This window comes from Leiobunum rupestre, chromosome 11 (genome assembly GCF_980474605.1).
Source record: "Leiobunum rupestre chromosome 11, qqLeiRupe1.1.hap1, whole genome shotgun sequence".
NCBI lineage: Eukaryota > Metazoa > Arthropoda > Arachnida > Opiliones > Sclerosomatidae > Leiobunum > Leiobunum rupestre.
Genome location: NC_143394.1, coordinates 36,004,179 through 36,028,712, shown reverse-complemented (window position 1 = coordinate 36,028,712; position 24,534 = coordinate 36,004,179). Strand labels below are relative to the sequence as shown.

The window sequence follows — 24,534 nt, the reverse complement described above, 5'->3', positions numbered from 1 at the left end:
TATACTGCAAGAAGCAAACTCAACGGTTACAGACCAAGAGTTGGCCTTGAATTTGGTTTTTTGAATTAATGTACAAAAATGTCTTACATTAAACGAATTAGAGAGTTTATAAATAAAAAAGGTGATGGCTAGTTTTGCTATCCCATCTAGGAGGATGGAAATGCTGGAGGGGAAATATGGGATTCATAGGCCTGGCAATGTGGGGTATTCGGACATAAGATACTAGATAAATTTCGTCAGCGTGTTCGTTGGGACTTGGTTAGAAATGCGTGCCGGTTTTAAAATCGTGTTTAAGATTTATTTATTTGGTCTTCAAATTAAATTAACATCTCCGAAATTAGTTTCGTAGAATCCAGGTAGAATATTCGTGTTTCAACTTGTACAAAAAATCCTTGTGAATTGAATGAAAAGTAGGCAAAATTTATAGAGACAAAAAATTCCGCCTATTTCTACGATGGCGCTACGCTCGTATGTCCGAAATTGTATAGCTCTCGCGTTGCCTAAAACATCGAGTCCGTGAAGGGGGAATACAAATTTCTGTTCCAGGTACGCAGGATTATATTCCTAGATCCCATTAGGCCATATCATGAGATATTCACTTTTATTTGGTTTAGAAATCAAATTCTGATTCATTATCATTTCTAGAATTCATTAGTATCGTTAAGTATAAGAGCATATTTTTTTAAAATATATATATCACCCTGATTAAAGCAAGGGCCCCAGCCAAAGCACGGCCACCTTAGATCCGCTCGCTTCCTCGCTAGTAGTGGGGACATGATTGGAAATGCTTTCCCATGAGAATATTTTTTTTCAAATGTGAGTTGCAGTTCACGGTCTTTTTCATAATTTTAGAGATTTTCTCCAACGCTAAAATTTTAATATGGTTTGTAGTAAGTTTCAAGGTTGATTTAAATAAATAATGTAAATTTTATAGCCCACAATCTATCTTTAAAATCGACGACAATTTTCGGGGTGGGGAAATGACAGCGAAGTTTGAATTTCTAAATTCGCGAGATTTGAAAATGTAATACGGTAAACCAAAAATAAAATATCGTAAAAAAACCCAAGTTTGCGTTTATTTTTAACTTTAGTTATTATCTAATATAATAAAAGTTATTAAAATGGTTCAAGTTGGCTGTGTGTATAATAACATAATGACAATGCTTGATCAACTTCACCAAGTACCTGAAAACAGGTAAGTTTCCATTAGGCTGATCGTGGAAATCTTTGGTACCCCAGAAAAGCATTCATTTACACACTGAAAACTATCCAATAATTTGTTGAAGCTACATTACCATATTGGCCGACTTCAAGTATCCGCCAGAAACTGGAGTCTCATGCTACAAACTGTTTTTCCTACATTTGTACTTTTTTAATACGTTTTCAATTTTTAAGTACGAAAATACGTTTTAGATTTATTTAATCGTATAAATTTAGTACGTTTGTAAAATTTATGATACGAAAATAAGTTTGGATATTTTTTGGTATATATTTAGTACGTTTGAACTTTTTGGAGTTCGTTGAAAGTTTTATAAATGGTATGTGGTCTAATTTCACCACCTAAGTAGCTGGCTTTCTCCGAATTAATCTTGTATGGCCCTCTATTGAAAGCGACATTAAACCTGTTTTCAAGGGCTTTGCAATTGTTGACAATCTTTTGACATTTAAAAAAGGAAGAAAATTTGTTTCATAGATGGCGTACTAAGCGGAAAATCGAAAAGTACGTTTTATTTTAGAAAATGATTCGAAAATACGTTCTTTGATTGGATGAAGAACGTTCCAGAAATCGCTCGGAACAACACTGGTCCAGTATTAAAATGCAATTTTAACAATCAACAACACACTGATGCATAACATTTCTCAGAAGTTTGAGAAGATTAAACAACTTGAATACAAACCTATTATTCTAAAAGTTTTAAACGCACTCTCGCAAGCTCAAAATTTGTGTTAGCGTCGAGTTCGGGACTACTTATTTTCTTTTATTTTTTTTTCCATTAGATAGTAGCGGCAATGAGAGTAGCGGAGGTTTCTCTAACTATGCTGTTCAGCCAAAGGTAGCGGAGAGAGGATTTTCTGCCCCCTGGAGTGACTGATTTCTAACTCTTTGGGGCATATAGTTCATTCCTTGCCACATATACTTTTACTCTAACGTTCGAATTTTACAATAAAGATTGAAGTGAGATTGGAATAGCTCGTAGCACGCGTCGCGATAGACTCCATCGCCATCTCTTTTTAATAAAAGAACTAAGAGCTACTTATGTGAGAAAATTCATCTGGCGAGAGTGCGTTTAAGGCTTTAAAATATATTAAGTTCCACCATAAGTATAATAAATATACAACATAGTAGCTGTTAACACAAAAAAAGCAATTTTTTAAATCAAAAGATATTCAATAATAAATTTCAATACTTATGTAGTTAAACTTGTTTTAATTCAACAGTTCCAGCTTCGATTAATAATAAAGGCTTATCCAAAAGACGCCTTGATAGTCGTACGCTTCAATTATTATTAATTCAAACACTAATTACTCAATTAGTTAATTAATTACGTATGTAGTGATCCAAATCATACCGAAGCTAAAGCCAGTCGCTCACTGCTCTTCGTAACGTCTCTATCCTACCTTTCACAAGCCTTTGGTTCGTAACGGATACAATGCCCTGTGGAAGGCAAGGCAGGACAGATACGAAACGGAGAGCCAGTGGGCGCTTAGCCTTATTTCTCTAATGCAACCGACACTCCATTAATTCCCCGCCTTAAAATTATCGTAGATAATATAGATAGATTGAGGGCTATGAAATGGACATAAAATTATGATTTTAGGCTTATAATAAACATTGAAACTTACTACAAACCGTATTAAAATTTTAGCATTGAAAAAAATCGCCGTGAACTGCAACTCACTTTTGAAAAAAATTTCTCATGGGAAAGCATTACCAATCTTGTCCCTCCTACTAGCGCTCCAAGCGGCGAAAATGCAGGAAAATTGGTGGATCTTAAAATTCATTTTACCAGAAGTATATAAATGAAACAAGAAGTGTACTACTTAGAATTTCCGTGCGCCATGTAATTTCGTTTGCCTTCCCCCTTTCGCGCGGATGAAAATAGTTCGGTAACGCGGCTACAACGATCACATGACTTCATCGGCCAATTTACTAGGTACATTAGAAAAGTAGTGGCGATGGATGTTTTTTTTTAGCAGACCCCGGAATTTAGTCGTAGTAGGCCTTGGAGATATGCTAGAACTTGTAACGTTTTTTTTTCTTATTTATATTTATTTGTCAAGATATTAAAATAATAGTAATATTTGTATGTATAATATTAGGGAAATATGGTTGACCAACCCAAATTAGGCCCAACATTTCCTGTAGACTTACGTTAGTTAATTATGACGATGATTTTTTTACAACTGATGTCGATGATCTTCATCGTGGTTTAATAAATAAGTTAGATTGGTTTTTTGGAAGTAACAGAAGTTGTGTTGGATTGTTTTTACGTGGCATTTTAAATCGTCGAGTCTTAATGGCAGAATTAATTATGACTTAATTTTCATGATAACTAACAACTAGTTTCAACCGGTTATAAACTATCACGTTACCACCAAGGCTTAGAGATTAGTTCGAATTAAATACCGGGTTAAATTCAATTCAAAATAAAACACTGTGACAATAAAAACCTTCATAATATAAATCATGATTAAGTAACACGACTTAAAATTATTACAAATTTTTTAAAAACTGGGTGACGCCATTATACGTGTTTACTGACCTCGGAACACTACTTTTTCTAACCTCTATTCTCATTGGTGACCTCTATTTTTACCGTCATCTGCCTAACGTCTGCTTCCCAAATTTCATGGAATGCACGGGGAAGGCTAATAATTAAGCTAAGTAGTACACTTCTTGTTTCATTTATATACTTCTGATTTTACGCGTGAAAATACTCCACCATGTAAGGGTATAAAAGCAGGTAAATAAGCCTTCAATAACTCACAATGTAAAGGTACTGTCCCACGCAAAAACGTAATTTTGAAATCGATCAATTTCTTTTTAATTAATGCTAAAAACTATCATAAAAGACCGTTGTAAAAACTGAGACAGAACCGTCTGTATTATTTTTCAAAATTCAGAAGTGATATTGAAATCTACTAGATGGCGGTAGCTGTTTCCTTCTTGTGACTTTTTGACCCGAGTAAAATTCTGTCGGGGGGGGGGGGATAAAAAGAGGAAGAGCTTTTAACAACGGTCTTTCGGAGCTACCTATAGGTATAACATGGGAACGGAGTGTCCCTGTGATAATTAGTCCATGTTGGGACGATGCCAGATGGGCCGTTTCCCGCCAAAATTGTGCAAAAAAAAGCGTTTGGCAAAGTACGAGGACAATTAAAAAATGTTCGCTTCTATCAAAATTTCATATTTTTTAAAATTATGAAAATTTAAGGTTCATAAAACGCCATTATGTACGACGATAAATATTCTTACTGCTATAAGTTTCTTTATTATTTTTCGAATTATCGTTCAAAAGGATATATACCTTCCCTGATGCCACTACCAAAGGCTAAAGTGACTTCGTTATTCATTACTTTAATCATCAGGTAACAGCGATTTCCTTGTATTGGAATTGGGCTGTATCGAAGAGAACAATTTTTGTTTGGGCGAGATTTTGGATAGTTTCCCAATTTTGAGTGTTTTTGAGCAGTGGCGTAACTAGGAACTCCGGGGCCCCCCGCGAAAAACAAGTCGGGGCCTTTTTAAATAGCACCGATTTTAATCATACACGTTTGGGGGCCCCTAGTTCTGCGGGGTCTGCGGGGGCGCTATTTACGCCACTGTTTTTGAGTGTGCGGGGTTCTTAAAATTAATATGGCAACTCCATCGCCCCTCCCCTCCCCCTCCCCCATCCCCACCGGAATCCGCTCACCGTTCACGGGTTTGATAACTAAAACCACAAAAACTAACTCGTAACGTGACTCGTGTAGTTAGGTTGTATCATAAGTGTATCATTCTCTCAAAACGATATGCTACCTATGACTAGAGTCTTTGACGGGGTCGGTCTGGCAGCACTTTACAACCGCCCTATACTGTGTATCACCTCAACTTCACTCTGAATTGATACTGCCGAATCTAACGTTTCTTACATCTCTTATGGTACGTTTCACGTCTGAAACGTGTCTCGAGTGCCTGAGAGAGATAAATTATGGGGTTTGGCTCCTCGAATGTTTCCCCCCAAAAAACCTATACCATATTTGTTCAAGGTCAGTTTCAGATCCAAGGGTAGAGTTTAATTCAATAAAAGCCCCTGTAGTTGCCGTCTTGACCACTCAGTGGCGCCTCCGCCAAAATATTTTCAAAAATTTTATCTCTGGAGTTTGCTCTCTATACAAGCTCTGACGTCACGAAACCCAGACTAAGATACCCGACCGAGACCCGGAATTTGTATACTTAGAGAGAATGATCGACTTATGGTTGTATGTTTGAGGTGTTTGAGAGCTAAAACATAGCCACGTAACTCGTGTAGTTCGGTTGACGCGAAATCGAAGCCGTGTATGGCTAGAAGTAATAAATAAGTGTGACGAAGTAATAAATAACTGCCTGGGGGGAAGTGGGGATTATATTTCAAGTTGATTACCTATAATCCAAACTATCCTAAGTAAGTGTGACCAAGTAATAATATGTCGACTGCACAAGCCGTGTATGGCCAGAAGTATTAAATAAGTGTCCAGGTTAGCATGTACCAAAACAGAGGTTTTTACTTTTGAAAAACCCAAATTTTCTTTAGATGACCATGCTGTGTCGGACCGCCTGCTGGGTCATGGAGACAGCTTGGTGCGATAAAAGAGGGCGATCTGCTAGGAACGACAAGAGTTACTTGCAAAGAGATATCACATCGCTCTCTGTCAGTGTTTCCAGATGTAAAAATAAATAAATTATGGTTCACAAACTCCAAAATTATTGATTTCTTGGCAAAATTATTTCACTTCCATTACGAAGGCTTGTTATGAGAGATTGGAGAGCTTTTAAAAATTAGAAGTGATTTTTCATGATAAAACTACGGAACATTTCTGTTAGGAACGCGAAGATTTAATTTCAACAAAGGCAACGAATACCATTTTTGAGCAAAACATGAGTGCAAAATGTTAGTAGGTTCGAAAATTATTGGAAATATGGTAAGTCCTATCAGAATTATTCAAAATATGGTAAACCTTAGTAATATTATTGCAAAAAGGCGTACCATATAGCACACTGTTAAAATTATGGTACGACTTAAATTCCAAGCTAAATTATTGAATTGCACCATAATTATGGTTCGTCTGGCAACGCTGCTCTATGTATAGCCCTTTTTGGCGGGGCGAAATTCCACTTTCGTTTAGCGTTGCCAATAGTGTTATTATTATCGCACAGTTTAATAAACCTTTCGATTTTCTCCGAACTATAATTATAATTGCGTAATATATAGTACACTTTTTGCGATAATTGAAATATATTTCCGATATTTGGGTGATAGTTAAAGAAGTTTTAGAACGTACCTTTTTGTATAATATATAAATTTTAAATTTGCACCAAAATAAATGTGCCCCACGGCCAACTATGGCCAAACGCAGTATAGCGAGTAATCAAAGTGGCCCGTACTTTTGTACTTTAATATAATTTCATTTTTGTGGCCTGGCAACGTTGAGTTACTTTCGTTATTCAGAACGCTCATAGTCACCAAATAGTGTCATTTCGGAATAGTTTTGCTTTTGAAGCGTTTGTTACAATTAAGAATAAGTTTGTTAATATTTTCCTTTGATATGTTCTAATTAAAGAGCTTTGTGAATGAAACAGTTTCACCTTATTGGATATCTCAGGGTGATCAGTTTTATTCCTTTGGGTTTTTTTTTAAAGCTTTTGACAGCATGTTTTTGTGGATTTCCCTTAAAGATAAAAATGTTCGAGGCGTAATTAAAAATACTTTTTTTTTGATTTTTGGTTTAAGCTTTTGTGCAAGATTAAGTGCGTCAGGAGGTTTGATTTTTGGTTTAAGCTAGTGTTGTAAGTCGGAAAAAATAAAAAAAAAAGTTTTCATTCCATGATTAGTCTAATATATTGTTTGCAAATTTAAATAAAGCGGCATTTTCGCCTCATTTTTTCTAATCTAAAAGTAAAACTAAACCTCTAGACTAGTTTAAACTGATTAAAAATGTAACACTATTAATGTTTTGTAGTATGTTTACTGTTATTAGACATTTTATTTCAATTTTGGACAAAAAGGATTCAAACCAGTATTTCTATCAGTGTATTAACTTCAAATTAAGAAGGACAATTTTTGCTAATTTAAATTCGAAAAACAAAACTTTACGCGCCACAACATGTTAGCCACATTGACTAGCTCTATGTTCATTCCCCCCTTTTCTCATCCCCGTTTGACCCTAGCTTTCCGTTAGTTCTTAACAATACCGCCAGAGCGCACATTGAACAATCGCACGAAGCAAATATTCGGGAACGGGGTGTCCCTGTGTTAATTAGTCCATGGTTGGAGGGACACCCGCGACGCGCTCCTTAAAATCGATTGAAGGCCCGTTTTTTCAAAATTGGTCACTCCTTAGGAGCGCCAACGTATCTACAACTTTCAAAGCAAATCGGTTATTAGATGTGAATGTTTTGAAGAAAGCCAGAAAGATCAGGGTTATGATATAAATCTCAAAATGTCACAGCACCGTGACACTAGGCGGTGGAGCGAGAAAAAATTTCTTAATTTTTATAGAAATAGGTTGGATTCCATAATTAAAGCATTGCAGAGTATGATTGAAAACGGATAACCCAATGAAATAGTTTCAGCAATTGTGGTTTAAAATGAAGCGTAAAGTGTTACCAAGAATGTATTTATTTATACTCAGGGAGAATGAATATGTCGAGATTATCGACGGACACGTTGAGCCCCTCACCCCGTCACGCTAAGGGGGGGGGGGGAAAGGAGGCGGTCTTATTTTTTGCGTCCTCGCAGCAGCGTTAATCGCGTCGAAAAACGTAATTTTTAAGAACCAATGAGATTGCAGTATTATTTGATTTTATTAAAGCGGAGGAGCATACCGGGGGGCCCAACGGGTGGAATTGGAGAAACGCTAAAAATAATCTCGACATATTCATTCTCCCTGAGTATAAATAAATACATTCTTGGTGATACAAACTATCTAAAGTCGTATTAACGGAAACCGTTGCTATTTGTGAAGCTACAGCAGCTAGCTTAGGTGTAATAGTGTTCGAACGGTTTCACTTAATTTGGGATGAAACTGAAAGTTCAGGTACCGGCAGTGCTGTATTAACCCATGCCAGGGCCCCTAGGCTTCGAGCTTCTTTGGTCCCCTCTACCCTTCAACACCCCCCTTGTGACCCTTTGGCCCCTGCTTGGTCAGTGCTCTTGGTAGGCCCCTAGGTTTTAGCGTAGTCAGTCTTATGGAGAATGCGGCACTGGGTACCGGATCTTTAAGTTTACGCAAACGGAAGATAATACCAAACTGGAGACTAAAACATTGCGTCATAACTTCCACTAGTGAAAGCGGAGCAATAGAAGCAAATACCCTCATTGAGCGGATGAGAACCACTTACTTCGAAATAATTGATACATATACAAGTAAAGGAAACTACACTATAAGAAGAAATACTTCGTCCATTTCAAGGCCAGACTGCCGGTATATCCCGAAGGAGAAGTCTTGGAAGCAACTAGCTCAGTTACAATTTAGAATAAGTTTGCCTAGCCGGTTTGTTAATATTCTAAAGTTATAATTAAGTGTGACATGTCGAAGCCGTGTATGGCCAGAAGTTATAAATAATAGTGGCACTTACTTATCGAAGCCATGTATGGCCAGAAGAAATTAATAAGTGTGGCACTTACATATTGAAGCCGTCTATGGCCAGAAGTAATTAATAAGTGTGGCACTTACTTATCGAAGCCATGTATGGCCAGAAGTAATAAGTAAGTGTGCCACTTACTTATCGAAGCCATGTATGGCCAGAAGTAATTAATAAGTGTGGCACTTACTTATCGAAGCCGTCTATGGCCAGAAGTAATTAATAAGTGTGGCACTTACATATTGAAGCCGTCTATGGCCAGAAGTAATTAATAAGTGTGGCACTTACTTATCGAAGCCATGTATGGCCAGAAGAAATTAATAAGTGTGGCAATTACATATTAAAGCCGTCTATGACCAGAAGTAATTAATAATTGTGGCACTTACTTATCGAAGCCATGTATGGCCAGAAGAAATTAATAAGTGTGGCAATTACATTTTAAAGCCGTCTATGGCCAGAAGTAATTAATAAGTGTGGCACTTACTTATCGAAGCCATGTATGGCCAGAAGTAATTAATAAGTGTGGCACTTACTTATCGAAGCCATGTATGGCCAGAAGAAATTAATAAGTGTGGCAATTACATATTAAAGCCGTCTATGGCCAGAAGTAATTAATAAGTGTGGCACTTACTTATCGAAGCCATGTATGGCCAGAAGTAATTAATAAGTGTGGCACTTACTTATCGAAGCCATGTATGGCCAGAAGAAATTAATAAGTGTGGCAATTACATATTAAAGCCGTCTATGGCCAGAAGTAATTAATAAGTGTGGCACTTACTTATCGAAGCCATGTATGGCCAGAAGAAATTAATAAGTGTGGCAATTACATATTAAAGCCGTCTATGGCCAGAAATAATTAATAAGTGTGGCACTTACTTATCGAAGCCATGTATGGCCAGAAGAAATTAATAAGTGTGGCAATTACATATTAAAGCCGTCTATGGCCAGAAGTAATTAAAAAGTGTGGCACTTACATATTGAAGCGGTCTATGGCCAGAAGTAATTAATAAGTGTGGCACTTACATATTGAAGCCGTATAAGGCCAGAAGTAATAAATAAGTGTGGCAATTACACATTGAAGCCGTCTATGGCTAGAAGTAATTAATAAGTGTGGCAATTACATATTGAAGCCGTCTATGGACATAAGTAATTAATAAGTGTAACACTTACATATTGAAGCCGTCTATGGACATACGTAATTAATAAGTGTGGCACTTACATATTGAAGCCGTCTATGGACATAAGTAATTAATAAGTGTGGCACTTACATATTGAAGCCGTCTATGTCCAGAAGTAATAAATAAGTGTGGCACTTACTTATCGAAGCCATGTATGGCCAGAAGTAATTGCTCAAAAAACTTTATTTTTTTGTCTAACAACAGGTAATCCGGTAAAATTATCATAACTGCAGACGATAATCAATTTTTTATCGCCTGTGATTGGCTTTTCCGGAGGTTCCAAAGATCGCCACTACATAGTGGTAGCGCTGATGAGGCATATGGCTAATTTGTATTTTTTTCGGGTATTTGTGTATTTTTCTCATGGATTTTGTAAATTTATTGATGTTAAAAAATATCAGCTTTATTTTAAAGAAATCCACGTGTTTGTATCTTTTAAGTGATTTGTGGATTGGTGGTTTTTAAATGTATTTATTGATTATTCAGTGGATTTATGGATTTTTTATAAATATTTCTTTTAAATACTCGGATTATCATTTTTTATTGATTTGTTGATTTTTCTTTTTGATTTTGTGGATTTGTGGCGTTTACCTATATTTGTAGATTTCCCCTATATTTACTGATTTTTCCCAATATTTGTTGATTTTCCCAATATTTGTTGATTTCCCTAATATTTGTTGATTTTCCCTATATTTGTTGGTTTTTGCACTTAAGCCATAATGTCTTTTCATTCCATTAAAAAAATCGTCCTAAGTGCTGTTTTGACTCTACTTGACTTTCGCTCCCAGTAAGAACGGCCTACGTATCTCATTTGTGTGTTATTTTCATTGTCCATCCTGGAAGGCATATACGTAACAATAACCTTTCTTCAATGGCCAAGCGAGCGAAAAAGCGGAAGCTACCTATTAGACAATTTTTTCGTACGTTTGTGAGTTTTGTCCTGACTCGATAACCGACTCTAGAGTTATCCAAAAAGGCTGAGATTTTAGCCATACATCAATTGATATGTTAAGCGTAATTCTCTAACACACTTTTTGAAGAACTTAAACGAATTTATTTATTATTAATTATTTCGAGATTTTATAAGAAGGTTCTTCGACGTTTGTGTAAGATCAAATGTAGTATATTTCCGAATCAGGAATGAAACGTGTCTCGCCATGTACTTCGTTAGAATTGTGTCAGTCTATACGATACATCCACGCTCCAACCAATAAACAATTGTCGAGTTTTCCATAAGCCTGATAATTAAGAATCCAAGAATGTCGAAAACGAAAAATGTCTTGGGTAATAAACACGAAGAATTGTATTGATCGCGAGGAACCTCTAGGCATTCTCTTATTAATAATCATCCGTATTCATTTCTAATGGTCTTCGAAACTCCGGAAATTTAAAAGGTCCTCGAGTCCTTCATTATTAGTTTAGTTAGCGATTCCCAGGATTCTTCATTTTATTTAGGAGCGACAGGTACCGTGGAATGGTCTTCTCATTTCAGTATATTAGGGAATATCCGTATCTGTTTCTCTTAATCTTATTCTATACAAATAAAATAGCTGAAGGAAACACGTTCACACTACCCATTATCTTATCTGATAGTATAGAATGGCTGAACAATATTTGATCTGCTTATAAATTTAAACAATTTCGCGGGAAAGTCAATAGAGTATTTATAGCTTTTTTTTTAAAGAAACTGGTACTTCATGATTTTATGAAATATTTTATTGAAAACGTTCGGGAGCTTTCAGACTTGACATTATTTGTAATTAAATTTTTTTAATAAAGTTTTATATCTTAGGCTAAAGCGACTTTTTTTTTTTTAAAAAGCATCATCTCGCCTGAAGTAACCGTAAGGTGCATTCTCTGATCTAACATTGCGGAATAAATAATTCGGTTAAAAAAACGGTCGAATTTAAATTTTTTATCTTTTGATACACGTAATTGTGCTCCAGCTAGCTGTTAGCAGCTGATACTTAAAAATATGATTTTGTAAAGTAAAAGCAAATCTTCGTGTTATCAGATAAAATAACCAATAACAGTTATCACGGTTGGAAGAACAAGCACGCGTTGTTCATTTACAAGGTCACCGGTATCCAGCCCGGGGCCCCTGGTAAAACAGTAAATACGGGCCCCGAAGAATGGCGTTATTACTGGAGATAGCTATTCCGTTTCGAGAGAATCGTGGAAGAAGAGTTCAAACCCGGGCCCGCCAGGCTGCACGGGCCCTGGTATCTTCTACAGGCTTCCCCATCTCACTGTATACGGGCTTGTTCACGCCTTCCAGAGCGAATAAATGAAAATACGGCGTGTGTAGTGTAAGCCGTTTACACGGTAGGATCCAAACGTTGAGGGTACGTGTGAACTCGGCCAAAATGAGAGATGATAAAGGTAAAGGAAAACCTCGCAGATGCTTTTACGGACTTCTTTGAAGGAACTGCCAATTTCACTTGACTAAGCTTCTACGAAGCACAGACAAAGCTTAGTCTCTCCATAGAGACGAGTAATAACTAGCTAGATTATTAAAGCGCTGAACGGAGCGTTCTTGGAAGTCCACAACCTCAAGAACTTTCAAGTGGAATTTAATCTTGTCAACGCTATTTTTCAAAAATTACTTCTCCGATTTCCATAATTTTTAGTATATAGATATAATACAATGTTCCGCGTTTGATGTCACCACGAAATTATTAAGTCTTGTTCAAACTATCTACGATGTTAGAATATCTTAAATAGGCTAAAAATTGCATCGCTTGTGACCCGAAATATTTCGTAACACAGGTCCAAATACGAAATTTGGACACAGTCTTATATTTTAACATTTTAGGTTAAAGGATGATAAAAATTTTGAAATAACAAACTTAATATTTCATTATTTTTACATTATGTTTTCCGTGCGTAAGCATTTTCCCCTTTAGTTTGAAAAATAAAAACCAAATTGTTTCATTCGAAATATTTAAATATTGACTTTAGAGAGATAAATTACTTTGGATATTGTTCTGAAACAATGTTATTCTATACTAACAAAAAACCATTATTTTTTTCATAGGAGATGACGGAGTGTGTATCATTTATATATTAACAAGATGTCACGTACATTTGAGTGTATCTTGCTTATTTAAGTTAAATATGCACTTTTCACATTATCTTAATACGCGTGCTATAACTACTCAACCGTAGTATTTAAGGAAATGAGCGCTTTCTTAATCACCCTGTTTATTAAGAACAAAATCCATTATCAATCATCCTGTACAAGAGCACAAGCATCCTGTACAAGAGCACAAGCATCCTGTACTTTCACATAATAAGCGCACTAAGGTTTAACAACCGATGAGTAACTTTACAGCGGGTGGCGGAGTGGTTAGCACTTTCGCTTCGCAGCAAAAGGAGCCGGGTTCGAATCCAGCTTGTAGCATTGGTTGAAAACTCGGAACAACTGCTTCTGCGTTGAGTTTGCTAGTTCTCTCCACGCTGGTTTAAGGGTTTTTCCCCAAGCTCTTTGGTTTCCCCTTCCACAAAAACTTGTTGAGGTTAACGGTAATAGTTAGTGTAGGGATCTGTTGGCTCACGTGGCATACGGCCACTGAGTAAATGGCTTTAAAATGACTGAGGTCTAAGGTGGTGCTTTGGGTATTAGCTATAGCCTAGCTGATTATTACTACCACCCAGAAAACCTAATTTCAAAGCTTTCTGAATAAACCATTGATAAGCACACTATAATGACCTATAGGAATTTTTACCAAAAGCAGTGGTTTCTCAACCATGTTGTGCACTAAGAAGAATAAAAAATAGCTTGTCAACCATTCGGTTAAAATAAAGTTACAACGCTTTCTCAATAACCAAAAGAAAATCTTAATTAAAACTACTTATTGCTTTTTAAAACTGTTAATGCCAGCAACGCGCCATACTGATTGAATAAGACCCAAATAAATAGCCTTAAAAACATGTATAAAAAATTCATATCTCGGCCGCCAAATATGCAAAGTAAAAGTACGAGTTGTTACGAGTGGACCTAGAAGTGTTGAAACTGTAATAAATAATAATAAAAACAGAATTTAGTAGGAGCTATAAGTGACGACAACTATGTCTAAAGTGTGTCAATTTTAAATATCTTTTATAAAATAATTAAGGGTTTAATTTGGAAATTGAATTTTACGTTATTACCTATTTAGCAAAGTAAAACCAACCATATCCATTTATCTTACGCCATTCTCATGAAAAATGGATTTGAAAATTGTCAAAATGTACGGGTTTGAGTTGATTCGTCAAATAAAAGATTTTCTTAAAACTATTTATACCGTTAATTAAAATAAATTCTAAAAAAGAACTACTCTACCAGGAATGCTGATCCAAAAATGATTGAAATAGTCACATTCACAACGTTCCGCTTAAAAGTCGTGATTTTATTTAGTTCTGAAACATTTATATTTGTCGTGCGGATATCTGTTTATCAAGACAACACTTAATTATGTACATTGTGTTTCGATTAATTGTAATTAGATTGGGGTAAAGTCAGCCGATGCCACGATCAAACGTTCCTCAATGACCACAATAGGGTCCATCGGATTTCGACGATAATCCCAATAGTTACTAACTCTAATTTCGAGGGGTCGGACATTTGTACAAAATCCCGTACACTTCTCAAGAAATCTCCAACGAAATCGCGAAATCCCTGACGAAATCGCAAAATCTCCAACGAAATCGCGAAATCCCTGACGAAATCTCAAAATCTCCGACGAAATCGCGAAATCTCCGACGAAATCGCGAAATCTCCGACGAAACCGTGAAATCTCCGTCGAAATCGCGAAATCCCTGACGAAATCGCGAAATCTCCGACGAAATCGCGAAATCTCCGACGAAACCGCGAAATCTCCGTCGAAATCGCGAAATAACTGACGAAATCACAAAATCTCTGAACAATTTCAAAATCTCTGACGAAATCGCGTAATCTCCGACGAAACCGTGAAATCTCCGTTGAAATCGCGAAATCACAGAGATTTCGAAATCCCGAACGCTTTTTTTGGGAATGTCCGACCCTCGTCTAATTAAGCGTTCTGTCGTCACCCGAGACTTTCCGTCATAGTCCTACTTATCGTAACAATTTTCAAACTAGGTCTTAGCTCGTGCTTCGACACGTTCAGTCTTTGTCACCTGGCAAAGGTGTTGATTTGCAATTCTAATTTTGTTCGGCTTTGATGCGAGCTTTATGTCCCGCTGTTTACTTTTAAGAAGTTCAATAGAAACGTTTTCTTTCTTGTATTTGTGTAAAATTTGTTTCCTTTCTTTTATTGGTGTATTTGTTTTATTTGAAGAATTTTGAAGATTATATTTCCCGAACCGGAATAAATTTCGTCCTTAGAAGGGATTTCTATTTCCTGTAAAGTTCTTTAGATAATAAATACCATAAGTGTATAATATTGTTACATAAGTGTGACACTTCCTATTCTTTACATGCAAAAGTGTTACTGAGAGCTATTCACAAGACAGACTGCATTACGGGCTTCGTCACCGTTTTGCATTCGCTTGCTAACGTCTCGCTAGGGGGAGATTTTCTCCTTGCTATGACTTCACTCCGTTACTAGCTCTCAGAAAAATATTCACCAAAGTGACAAACTTATGGAACATTATTATAGACTTATGTAAATACTAATCCTTTTTAGATATTTCTAAATATCTAGGTTATACAAAGGCTATAAAAAATTGGCCATATCTATAGATTCTACATAAATGGGGCTTATTTTTATTCTGATTACAATTTTTTAGTTTTTATATACTGATGTACAAGATTTAAATTTCTGAGCTATTTTTCCACAGTTCTTAGTTTTCTGATTGAAATAACATTTCTATTCTCTTCGAATATTCAGCAAGAAAATTAAACTCTGTGTTTGTGAAGTTGACGCTATAGTTTCGCGTTTGGTCTCTTTGAAGTTTGACCCTTAAGGCACAAATTCCGAAGACGAAAGTTACGTGAATCGGTTACAAGATTTTATCCTATTAAAATTCAAGAATTTAGTGCCGGGGTCTTGTTTCCACCCAAGCTACATATTCGTGGATGTAGATCAAATTCTTTATTTGACGAAATACGGGCCCCGGTAAAATAGGAATTCCGGGCCCTAAAACAACCGGAGAAACCCGGGAAAAGTATAACAATTGAAGCACGTACAAAATTTTCTATTTTTAAAGTCTCGCGGTTTTATTTCAAGGTAAAATGTATTTGTATTAAAATTGTAAATCGATACATGGTTTTCTTAGAAGAGGGAAATTTTTCCGGTGGGTTTTAGTTTAATTAAAATGTAATTTGAAACTACTGAAAATCGCGACACATAAGACCAAAGTAAGGAAATGCTGAAAATGTAAAATATTTGGGTCACGATTATCTTGGTCTATAGTACATCAAAGGTACATCCTTCAGATTTTGTCCGTTATAAAATTTATGTCCTTTTTATTACAGGCACGAAATCATCAGTTTTGCAGCCATCTTCTACGAATTGGATCTATCTGAAAGCCGGATGCCAACGCTAAAGTCATCGAACAAATATATCCTTAAAAAAACCTATTCACCAATTCTCTAACACCACACAGAGCCTGGACGTGAAAGCCAGTCTCATATAGGGTCCTTGACGCTTACACACCAAGAGCAAAAATTCAGTGAAAGAGAACGTTGCGTTAGGCCTAACTGAGATTTTGGCGTCGATACGTTTTATAACTTGTGTGAAATGAAAACCAGCCTTAAGGCACTAATTTCTACTAAGGCAAGAACGCCAGAATAATGACCAAAAGATCTATTAGGCCTTAACTTACATTTTTCTGCTCGCGTAATCGACGCGTATAGCGGGAAAAATACCAAAAACTTTATGGCACCTAGGAGCAACAAACACAACATAAGTATATGTATTTGTATCCCGCTGCTCCGCTTTAAGCACTACAGCGGCCACCTAAAACAACCAGCCCCGGACAAAAGTGCGCTTTGCGAAACAACGTTCGGCCAGTGAGACAGCCATCTTGACTGCCTCCCATATAGCAAACAAACGCCCTCATCATGGCCCAACAAAAGGCGACACCATGGGCTGCCCGAGACCCACCCTCGCACAGCTGAGGACTAGAGTGGCTTCCTCTTCCACTGCAAACTACCCTCCTTAGTAGGTCACAGAATGACGAGTGTGGAACACCCATGAGGTTCCAGTGACCCAGCGCCCCGATCACATGACCTTGAGAGCCGGGTATGGAGCCCCCCACAGGCTCCAGTGACCCCATCACACCACTAGATAGGGACAGTGGGAACAACAAACACAACACCCCACACAAGGAGAGCGCAAGCCGTCAAAAGTCGGGGATTTTCTTGCGTACATTTTTCATTGGTTAGATGCTTTAGCGCCTGCTGCCGTCGGAAGGGAAAACTCGGAAATTGTCTTCCCCTCCGACCGTAAAACGTTCAGCGTAAAGGCTCGTGACGCTCGTCCAATGAAATTCGTACACAACCCTTCGTTAGCGTGTTTAAAGGCTAGCTGCGTTCTCCTTGTGTTTGTTGCTCCTAGCTGGCACGCTTACAATTTTCATGGACGATAGAGCGGGAAGCGCGTTGCGATGTTATTTTGTTATTAATAAATTAATTTAATATTTTCCAAGACGTAACACGACATTTTTAATTCATTGGCTCGAGTTTTGACGCGAAAAGAATGCGTCGTCATGGTAACAAATAGGCAATCTTCCCGCGCAAAAAAGCCTTATAAAACAATGTATTTAAAAACCTCAATTTGTTATCGTACTTAATATTTTAAAGTAATTATAATGTTCTTCGCGAAAGAAGTGTAGTGATACCTAATTTTGGGTATTTGTATGGTTATAAAAGAGATAATCAGGTAAGCTAGTAATATAATAACCATGAATAGGCTTAATGACGAGTTTTCGTCGAATTAGGGTAGCGAGGCGCGATGTTTTTCTCGTGAGTTTACCCACTTTAAGACACGCCCATTTCTACGAGCTTCATCACGGCCGTAAAAATCTTCCTCAGACATTCCAAGTGTATACCTATATAGTTTCCTGCCGGGATTTAATTGGTTAAATGATTAGATTCATTATTTTCTAAGCTAACGTAAACAAAAACTCTAGACTAGTGTATACTAAGTAATTAAAAATAATTTACAATGATTACGGGTACATAATAAAATTTTTAATAAACATAAAAATTTTATAGTGTACCTGTAATCGTTGTTTTCTTATTTTAATAATAAACGAATTTTATCGCATATATAAATTGTTCGTATATAATAAAAATCGTAATGAAAATGATCCAAATAACCATTTGTTCGTATATAAATAAGATCGTAATGAAAATGATCCAAATAACCATTTGTTCGTATATAAATAAGATCGTAATGAAAATGATCCAAATAACCATTTGTTCGTATATAAATAAGATCGTAATGAAAATGATCCAAATAACCATTTGTTCGTATATAAATAAGATCGTAATGAAAATGCTCCAAATAACCATTTGTTCGTATATAAATAAGATCGTGATGAAAATGATCCAAATAACCATTTGTTCGTATATAAATAAGATCGTAATGAAAATGATCCAAATAACCATTTGTTCGTATATAAATAAGATCGTAATGAAAATGATCCAAATAACCATTTATTCGTATATAAATAAGATCGTAATGAAAATGATCCAAATAACCATTTGTTCGTATATATATAAGATCGTAATGAAAATGATCCAAATAACCATTTGTTCGTATATATATAAGTTCGTAATGAAAATGATCCAAATAACCTATTCATAAAATAAATATTTAGTTGAAATGATTATTTAGTTAAATGAACGGTTGATAATAAAATAGTCATACATAAAATGATTAATTAATTAATGATAATTAAAATTATTAGATCGTAAATAAAATAACCCAATAATACTCAAAATAATATTAAAAAAAATTGGTATTGAAATGTTTGTATATAAATTAATATTAATAGCTGATTATGAAAATTAACAGTGGACAGAAAACGTCAATCGGAAATTCCATAAAATCAGCTACGCTTGCTGGACCTGGTTTTATGCAGCTCATTGGTCACGAAATACGTAGAAGTTTAGTTCAGTTTATACTTAAAAAGAGGGTTCCTCATCAAATTTACCCTTATGTCCAGGGATTTTCGTTGTGAAACGTCAGCGATACGTCACCCGTGACGCAGCAGCAACATCAAAACAAGAAAGCCTATGTTAAACCCGTTAAAATCCGCTTGAAAGCGAATGGTTGAAGTGGAAGTCAGAAAATTATCAAGTGTTTCCGACAATAGTAGAAAATTTAAATTTACCTTCCTACAGAGAGCTAGGAGCAACAAACACAAGAATAACGCAGCTGGCCTTTAAAGGCCTAGGTTTTTTTCTGCCTGTCCCCCTTTAAATTAACTTAGTGGAGTACAAATACCCTTGTGGTAGGCCAACCGCTGAACATGTTGGCCTAATTTAAAGGGGGACAGGCAGAAGAAACCTAGGCCTTTAAGCACGTTAACGCAGTGTTGTGTACAAATTTCATTGGAAGAGCCTTTACGCTGAACTTTTTCAGGAAAGGGGGAAGACAATTTCCGATTTTTCCCCTTCCGACGGCAGCAGGCACTAAAGCGTCTAACCAATGAAAAATGTATACAAGAAAATGCGCGACATTTGCCGGGTTGCGTTCTCCTTGTGTAGGGTGCTGTGTTTTTCGCTCCTAGATAGAAGTATCTTGTGAAATACTCCTATTTATATTGGGGCTATAAATTGATTGTCGTATCTGGTTCATTTGAATATAGATTGTAGTTGGCTAATTTCACTTGTTATATTTAAGTTGGCTTCTTTGGCTAATTTCACTTGTTATATTTAAGTTGGCTTCTTTGGCTAATTTCACTTGTTATATTTAAGTTAAGAATATTCTTTGGTCAAATCTTACTCTAGCTGGTTTACTAAAGAAGTAATTAAATAAAAAAATACCAATATGGGGGGAGGGCTACTGACAGAGCAAGATTAGGTGGGAAGCTAAAATGGCAGATAGGATCGAAATACGGAAATATTATTTGAATCTGATAATTATTCAATTTTTGCCAAAAATTGGAATTTTAAACACTGTGGTAAAGAAACAACGCCGCCGGTCAACAGGGCCGGCGTTAGGGGGGGTAAGCGGGGCAAAAGTACCCCGGGCCCGGGCCTCCGAAAGCAGGGTTGGCATAGAACCAGCCATACCGGTTATAGCCACCTGGTTAAATCCGGTTATAACCACTTAAAAAAAATTCAGATTTTTGTGGCTTTTTTAAAAAAAAATTACAATATGAATAATTTAGTAAATTAATAGTTTTTATTTAGAAATTTAGTTTATTTTTTGTTTCATATTTAGAAACCGGTTTACTTTTACCAGTTTTTCGCTAGGTTTAAAGTTCCAAAGTTCGCTGCCTCGCTTCTGTCATACACAAAAACTAGGGGGAATTTCCCGAGGAAATCAAAAGAATTCAGTTATTTTATATAGTTATTTCGCTTTATTTGTTTAGTTTCTTATTTACGACAATAACTGCAGACAATTTCTACTTACATAAGTAAAAGGTACCGTTATATTTTAGCCGGTTATAACCGACAAAAACCGGTTATAGCCAATTAAAACCACTGGTCTGGATTTTTTCAATAAAAGCCGGCTTTTTTCCAACCCTGTCCGAAAGGGGCCGCCGGAACGGGTGCCTAAATAAAACTATCTGACTATTTCCAAACAAAAAACAAATTTTGGAGTAAAAATTACCTGGGGCTCGAAAATCCTAGCGCCAGCCCTGCCTGTCAAACACATTATCAGCCGTCCGAAAAAGACAGCAGTGCGGTCAGATTCGTATTATTTGGTTTGAAATCCACCGGAAATGGCCAGCTTTTCCCGTAAAATGTTGATATGGGAATTTAATATTTTGCCCCGTAGTACGGAAATTTATTATGTTAAAGGCAAAGTAACGTCGAAGAAATTGTAAGTCGTAGCTGTTTATATGGTTTCATAGAATAATAGTTTATATGGGTTTACAAACTACAGCCGCACACTTTTAGTTTCGACCTTGGAAATATTCGGCTAAAATTAGATTTGTTTAGAGGCGGCGTGAAAGTTTTGGTTTTTTCCACCCTAAGAAAGTCTTTCAATTTTAAGAATGATCTTTTTACTGACTAAATAAACCCACCTTTGATAAATAACTTAAAACATCTGGTAATGGAAACCAACTTTCTTTTTCTCTTTTCAACGCATAAAAAGCGGGAATATAAGAAAATCTACTTATTTTCCGGCCGCTTCGCCGTATTTCTTCTCGAAAAAACTTATTTAAAGTTTCGTAGATTTGTTACACTCCCACAGGAGTATCCCCACTATACGCTGTTAAGAGTTTTATTATTTTGGGATAGTAAAAAGATAATGTAGGTGTTTTTTCGCATTTACTTTGTAATCTCCGTAAACCCTCCACATTTCGACGATGCAGTAGGGGGCGCTGCAGACGAAAAAAGAAGTGATGATGACAAGAGTCATTCGCAGGGTTTTAATCTTGGCTTTGGGCAACGACGTGCTGGAAGCTCGTGGCAGGATGAACTTCCTCTTTCTGGAACGCGCTCCACCTTTCGGATCTTCCACCTAAATGAAATAGATGAAATATGCTTAGAAACCCTCCAAACAAATTTCTATCAAACTAAAATTGCGCCATGCAAAAGAGAGATCGAGAACGCGAGAAATAAAATCTCATCCCGGGGGAATGCGCGCTTTTCGTGTTTAGTTAAGTTTCGCTATTCGGCCAATTCTTTGATACTTAAAATCGTACATTTTTACTCCCACTCCTTAAATTAGTAAATATATTTATTTTGTTATTTTTTACATTATGAATTTCGACTTCGTTGAAAACCGAATTTTTTATTAAAAATACAGGTAACCGATGTTATTAGTGGGTAGTTGAGAAATCGATTTTGTTTTGGGTCGGTCGGGTTGTGGATGCTCAAGTATTCATTTGGGAGCGCTGAGCATCCCCTGGTGCCCCCACCCCCCCCCCCCCTATACGGGCCTGTTGAGAGCTCAAAATCGTGAATTTGTTTACTCGTATAGCTTACAAAAAGTGCCATCTATTTTAATACCCGTAAACTAAATGTGAGAGGAAATACAAGACGACTATTGGATTAAATGTTTCCAACCTGAAACTTCATCTTTTGTACAGAGATAATTTTCAATTTAAACCAGGCGGCGATACTTTTCATCAAAATTTAAACTACGCACGAAGCCTATGAAGCCCGAGTTAAGTCAAAGTAAGGGCATTCGACTTGGAACGGCATCCAGTGGCGGCGTCATGATATTTTTAAAGTTAGGCTAGTAAATTGTGCAGGGGCCCATTTAGAGTCCCTTATATCAAAGAGTATGGAGGTAATAGAGATAAAACAACCGGGAGAGGTCTGCAACGAAACGTTCACCACCGAGGGGGTTGACAATGGGGAAAAACCTCTGGAAACCGAGCTTCAAAATAGCTACCGCAGCGCCATTTCGAGATTCTTGTCCTGCTTTTCGTTTTGAAACTTTTGGTAGATTTCACTTTGAGATATTTATGATCTAAATTCATTTTCAAATTAAAAAGGTACTCTAAGAAAAGTCCAAACGCTATCGAAGAATTCTCTTTGGCGCTATTGTTGCAAATAAATTTGTGCTTTTCGATTACGAAGAATCCCGAAATGGCGCTGCGGTAGCTATTTTGAAGCTCGGTTTCCAGATGTTTTTCCCCATTGTCCACCCCCTCGGTGGTGAACGTTTCGTTGCGGACCTCTCCCGGTTGTTTTATCTCTATTACCTCCATACTCTTTGCTTATATGATATGAAAAGTAGGTAATAGCCAGTGATACCAGATTGCGAAAATCAAATTTTCCTTATCATTCATATTTACATAAAAATTTAAGGCTTAAGTGATATAGTACAGTAACTATATGCGTTGTTCGTATGTATTATAAAAAAAGTCGTTACATTTGCATATATATATTTAAAAAATTCTTTATAATATTTACATGATCGTCTAAATATTATAAAGAAATTTTTAAATATATATAGGCAAATGTAACGACGTTTTTATTTTTAATATTACATTATAAACAAGTTGGCAAGCCAAATTTACCTATCCTCGGAAGAATTGTCCCTAGTGGTATTAATTTCTCGAGATGACCCTTAAAGATATATCTCCGCAATTCAGAGTTATTTACTAAAAACGTAATCCCGGTTCAATCTCACCCGTTATAAAATTTTAAATATAATTAAAATAATTGAGACGAAACAACCGAGTTTAATTTATTCAGAATATTATAAATCAAGTAGTTACAACAGTGAGTTAGACGTACGAAACAACAACAAAAATAACCAATAGAAAAATATAAAAGAATATTCAATCAAGGAACAAGTTAATCCAAATACTTCGAAATGAAGAATAAATAAACCTAAATACTGAAAGCTGAAAACATTATGTGAAAGGAAAAACGAAAAACACCTTACCGTTAGCAATACACGGCTTACAACGTACAATAAATGACCGTAGACGAAATAGTTAGATCTCTTTATAAATAAAAACAAACAAGCCCAATTGATGAACTGCATTTAACATCTTAATCTGTCAAGAAAACGTTTAAAATAAATTACGAAGTAATGACGACCCAGTTAAAAACCAGACCAACATAAATGTAAGATCATGATGTATACAACTCGAAATTATCTTCATAAATGAACTATTACGCTCGAAAACTAAATACGCTAAATAGATAAAAATATATATTTTTTTGACATCCACACATCGGTGTCGACCAAAGGCCTTAGACACCAGCACACAATAACTGATTAATTAGGGTGAGATATGTGTAACGGCCACGCCAACGGGGGGACACCCGCGTCTGAAGTATCCCGACCACCCGTGGGGTGATTGGTGGTCGTCCTCACACGGCCATCCACAAACTCTGCCTCCCAGACGCTTGGGATTACAGGAGTACGCCACTATTCCCGGCATAGATAAAAATATACGACTGAAAAAACCAAATAAATTACAAAAAAACTAACTTGGTGGACCACCCACGGGCTCTACCCTTTAACCATCTTATCTGCTGACTGCGCTAAAACAAGATTTGACCTTTAAATTTTCATACGTAAAACATTTTGACTTTAAAAACTATTAATATACTCTTCCGCTTAAGCTGAGCTTATAATTTTAATCGAATCGCAAAATGTATCGGTGTTTCTGTGGTAGAACACTCGCCTGTCATGCAGGAGGGCTCGGGTTCGAATCCCGCCCGAGGCGATCGCAAATTGATACTAAGGCCAGGCGCTCACTGCTCTTCGTAACGTCTCCGTCCGACCTTTCACAAGCCTTTGCTTCGTAACGGAGACAATGCCTTATGGAAGGCAAGACGAATACGAAACGGAGAGCCAGTGGGCGCCTAGCCTAAGTAGAATACCGTAAACAATTGGTGGAAACCCTGCCATTTGGACGTTCAGACGTTTATCGTAACTCTCAGCACTCGGTCCGTCCCAAAAGTCAAAAAGG

The 24,534-nt window shown here is 36.5% G+C and overlaps 1 protein-coding gene across 1 annotated transcript in view; it reads right to left on the bottom strand.

Annotated features, from left to right (window-relative positions):
- The window catches only part of LOC149922425 (oxytocin receptor-like), a 141,282-nt gene that overhangs the window by 10,285 nt on the left and 106,463 nt on the right, over positions 1 to 24,534 (bottom strand). Inside the window, exon 3 of the mRNA XM_090162295.1 lies at positions 21,426 to 21,614. Coding sequence (XP_090018421.1) covers positions 21,426 to 21,614 — 189 coding nt within the window. The remainder of the gene's footprint in view (positions 1 to 21,425; positions 21,615 to 24,534) is intronic.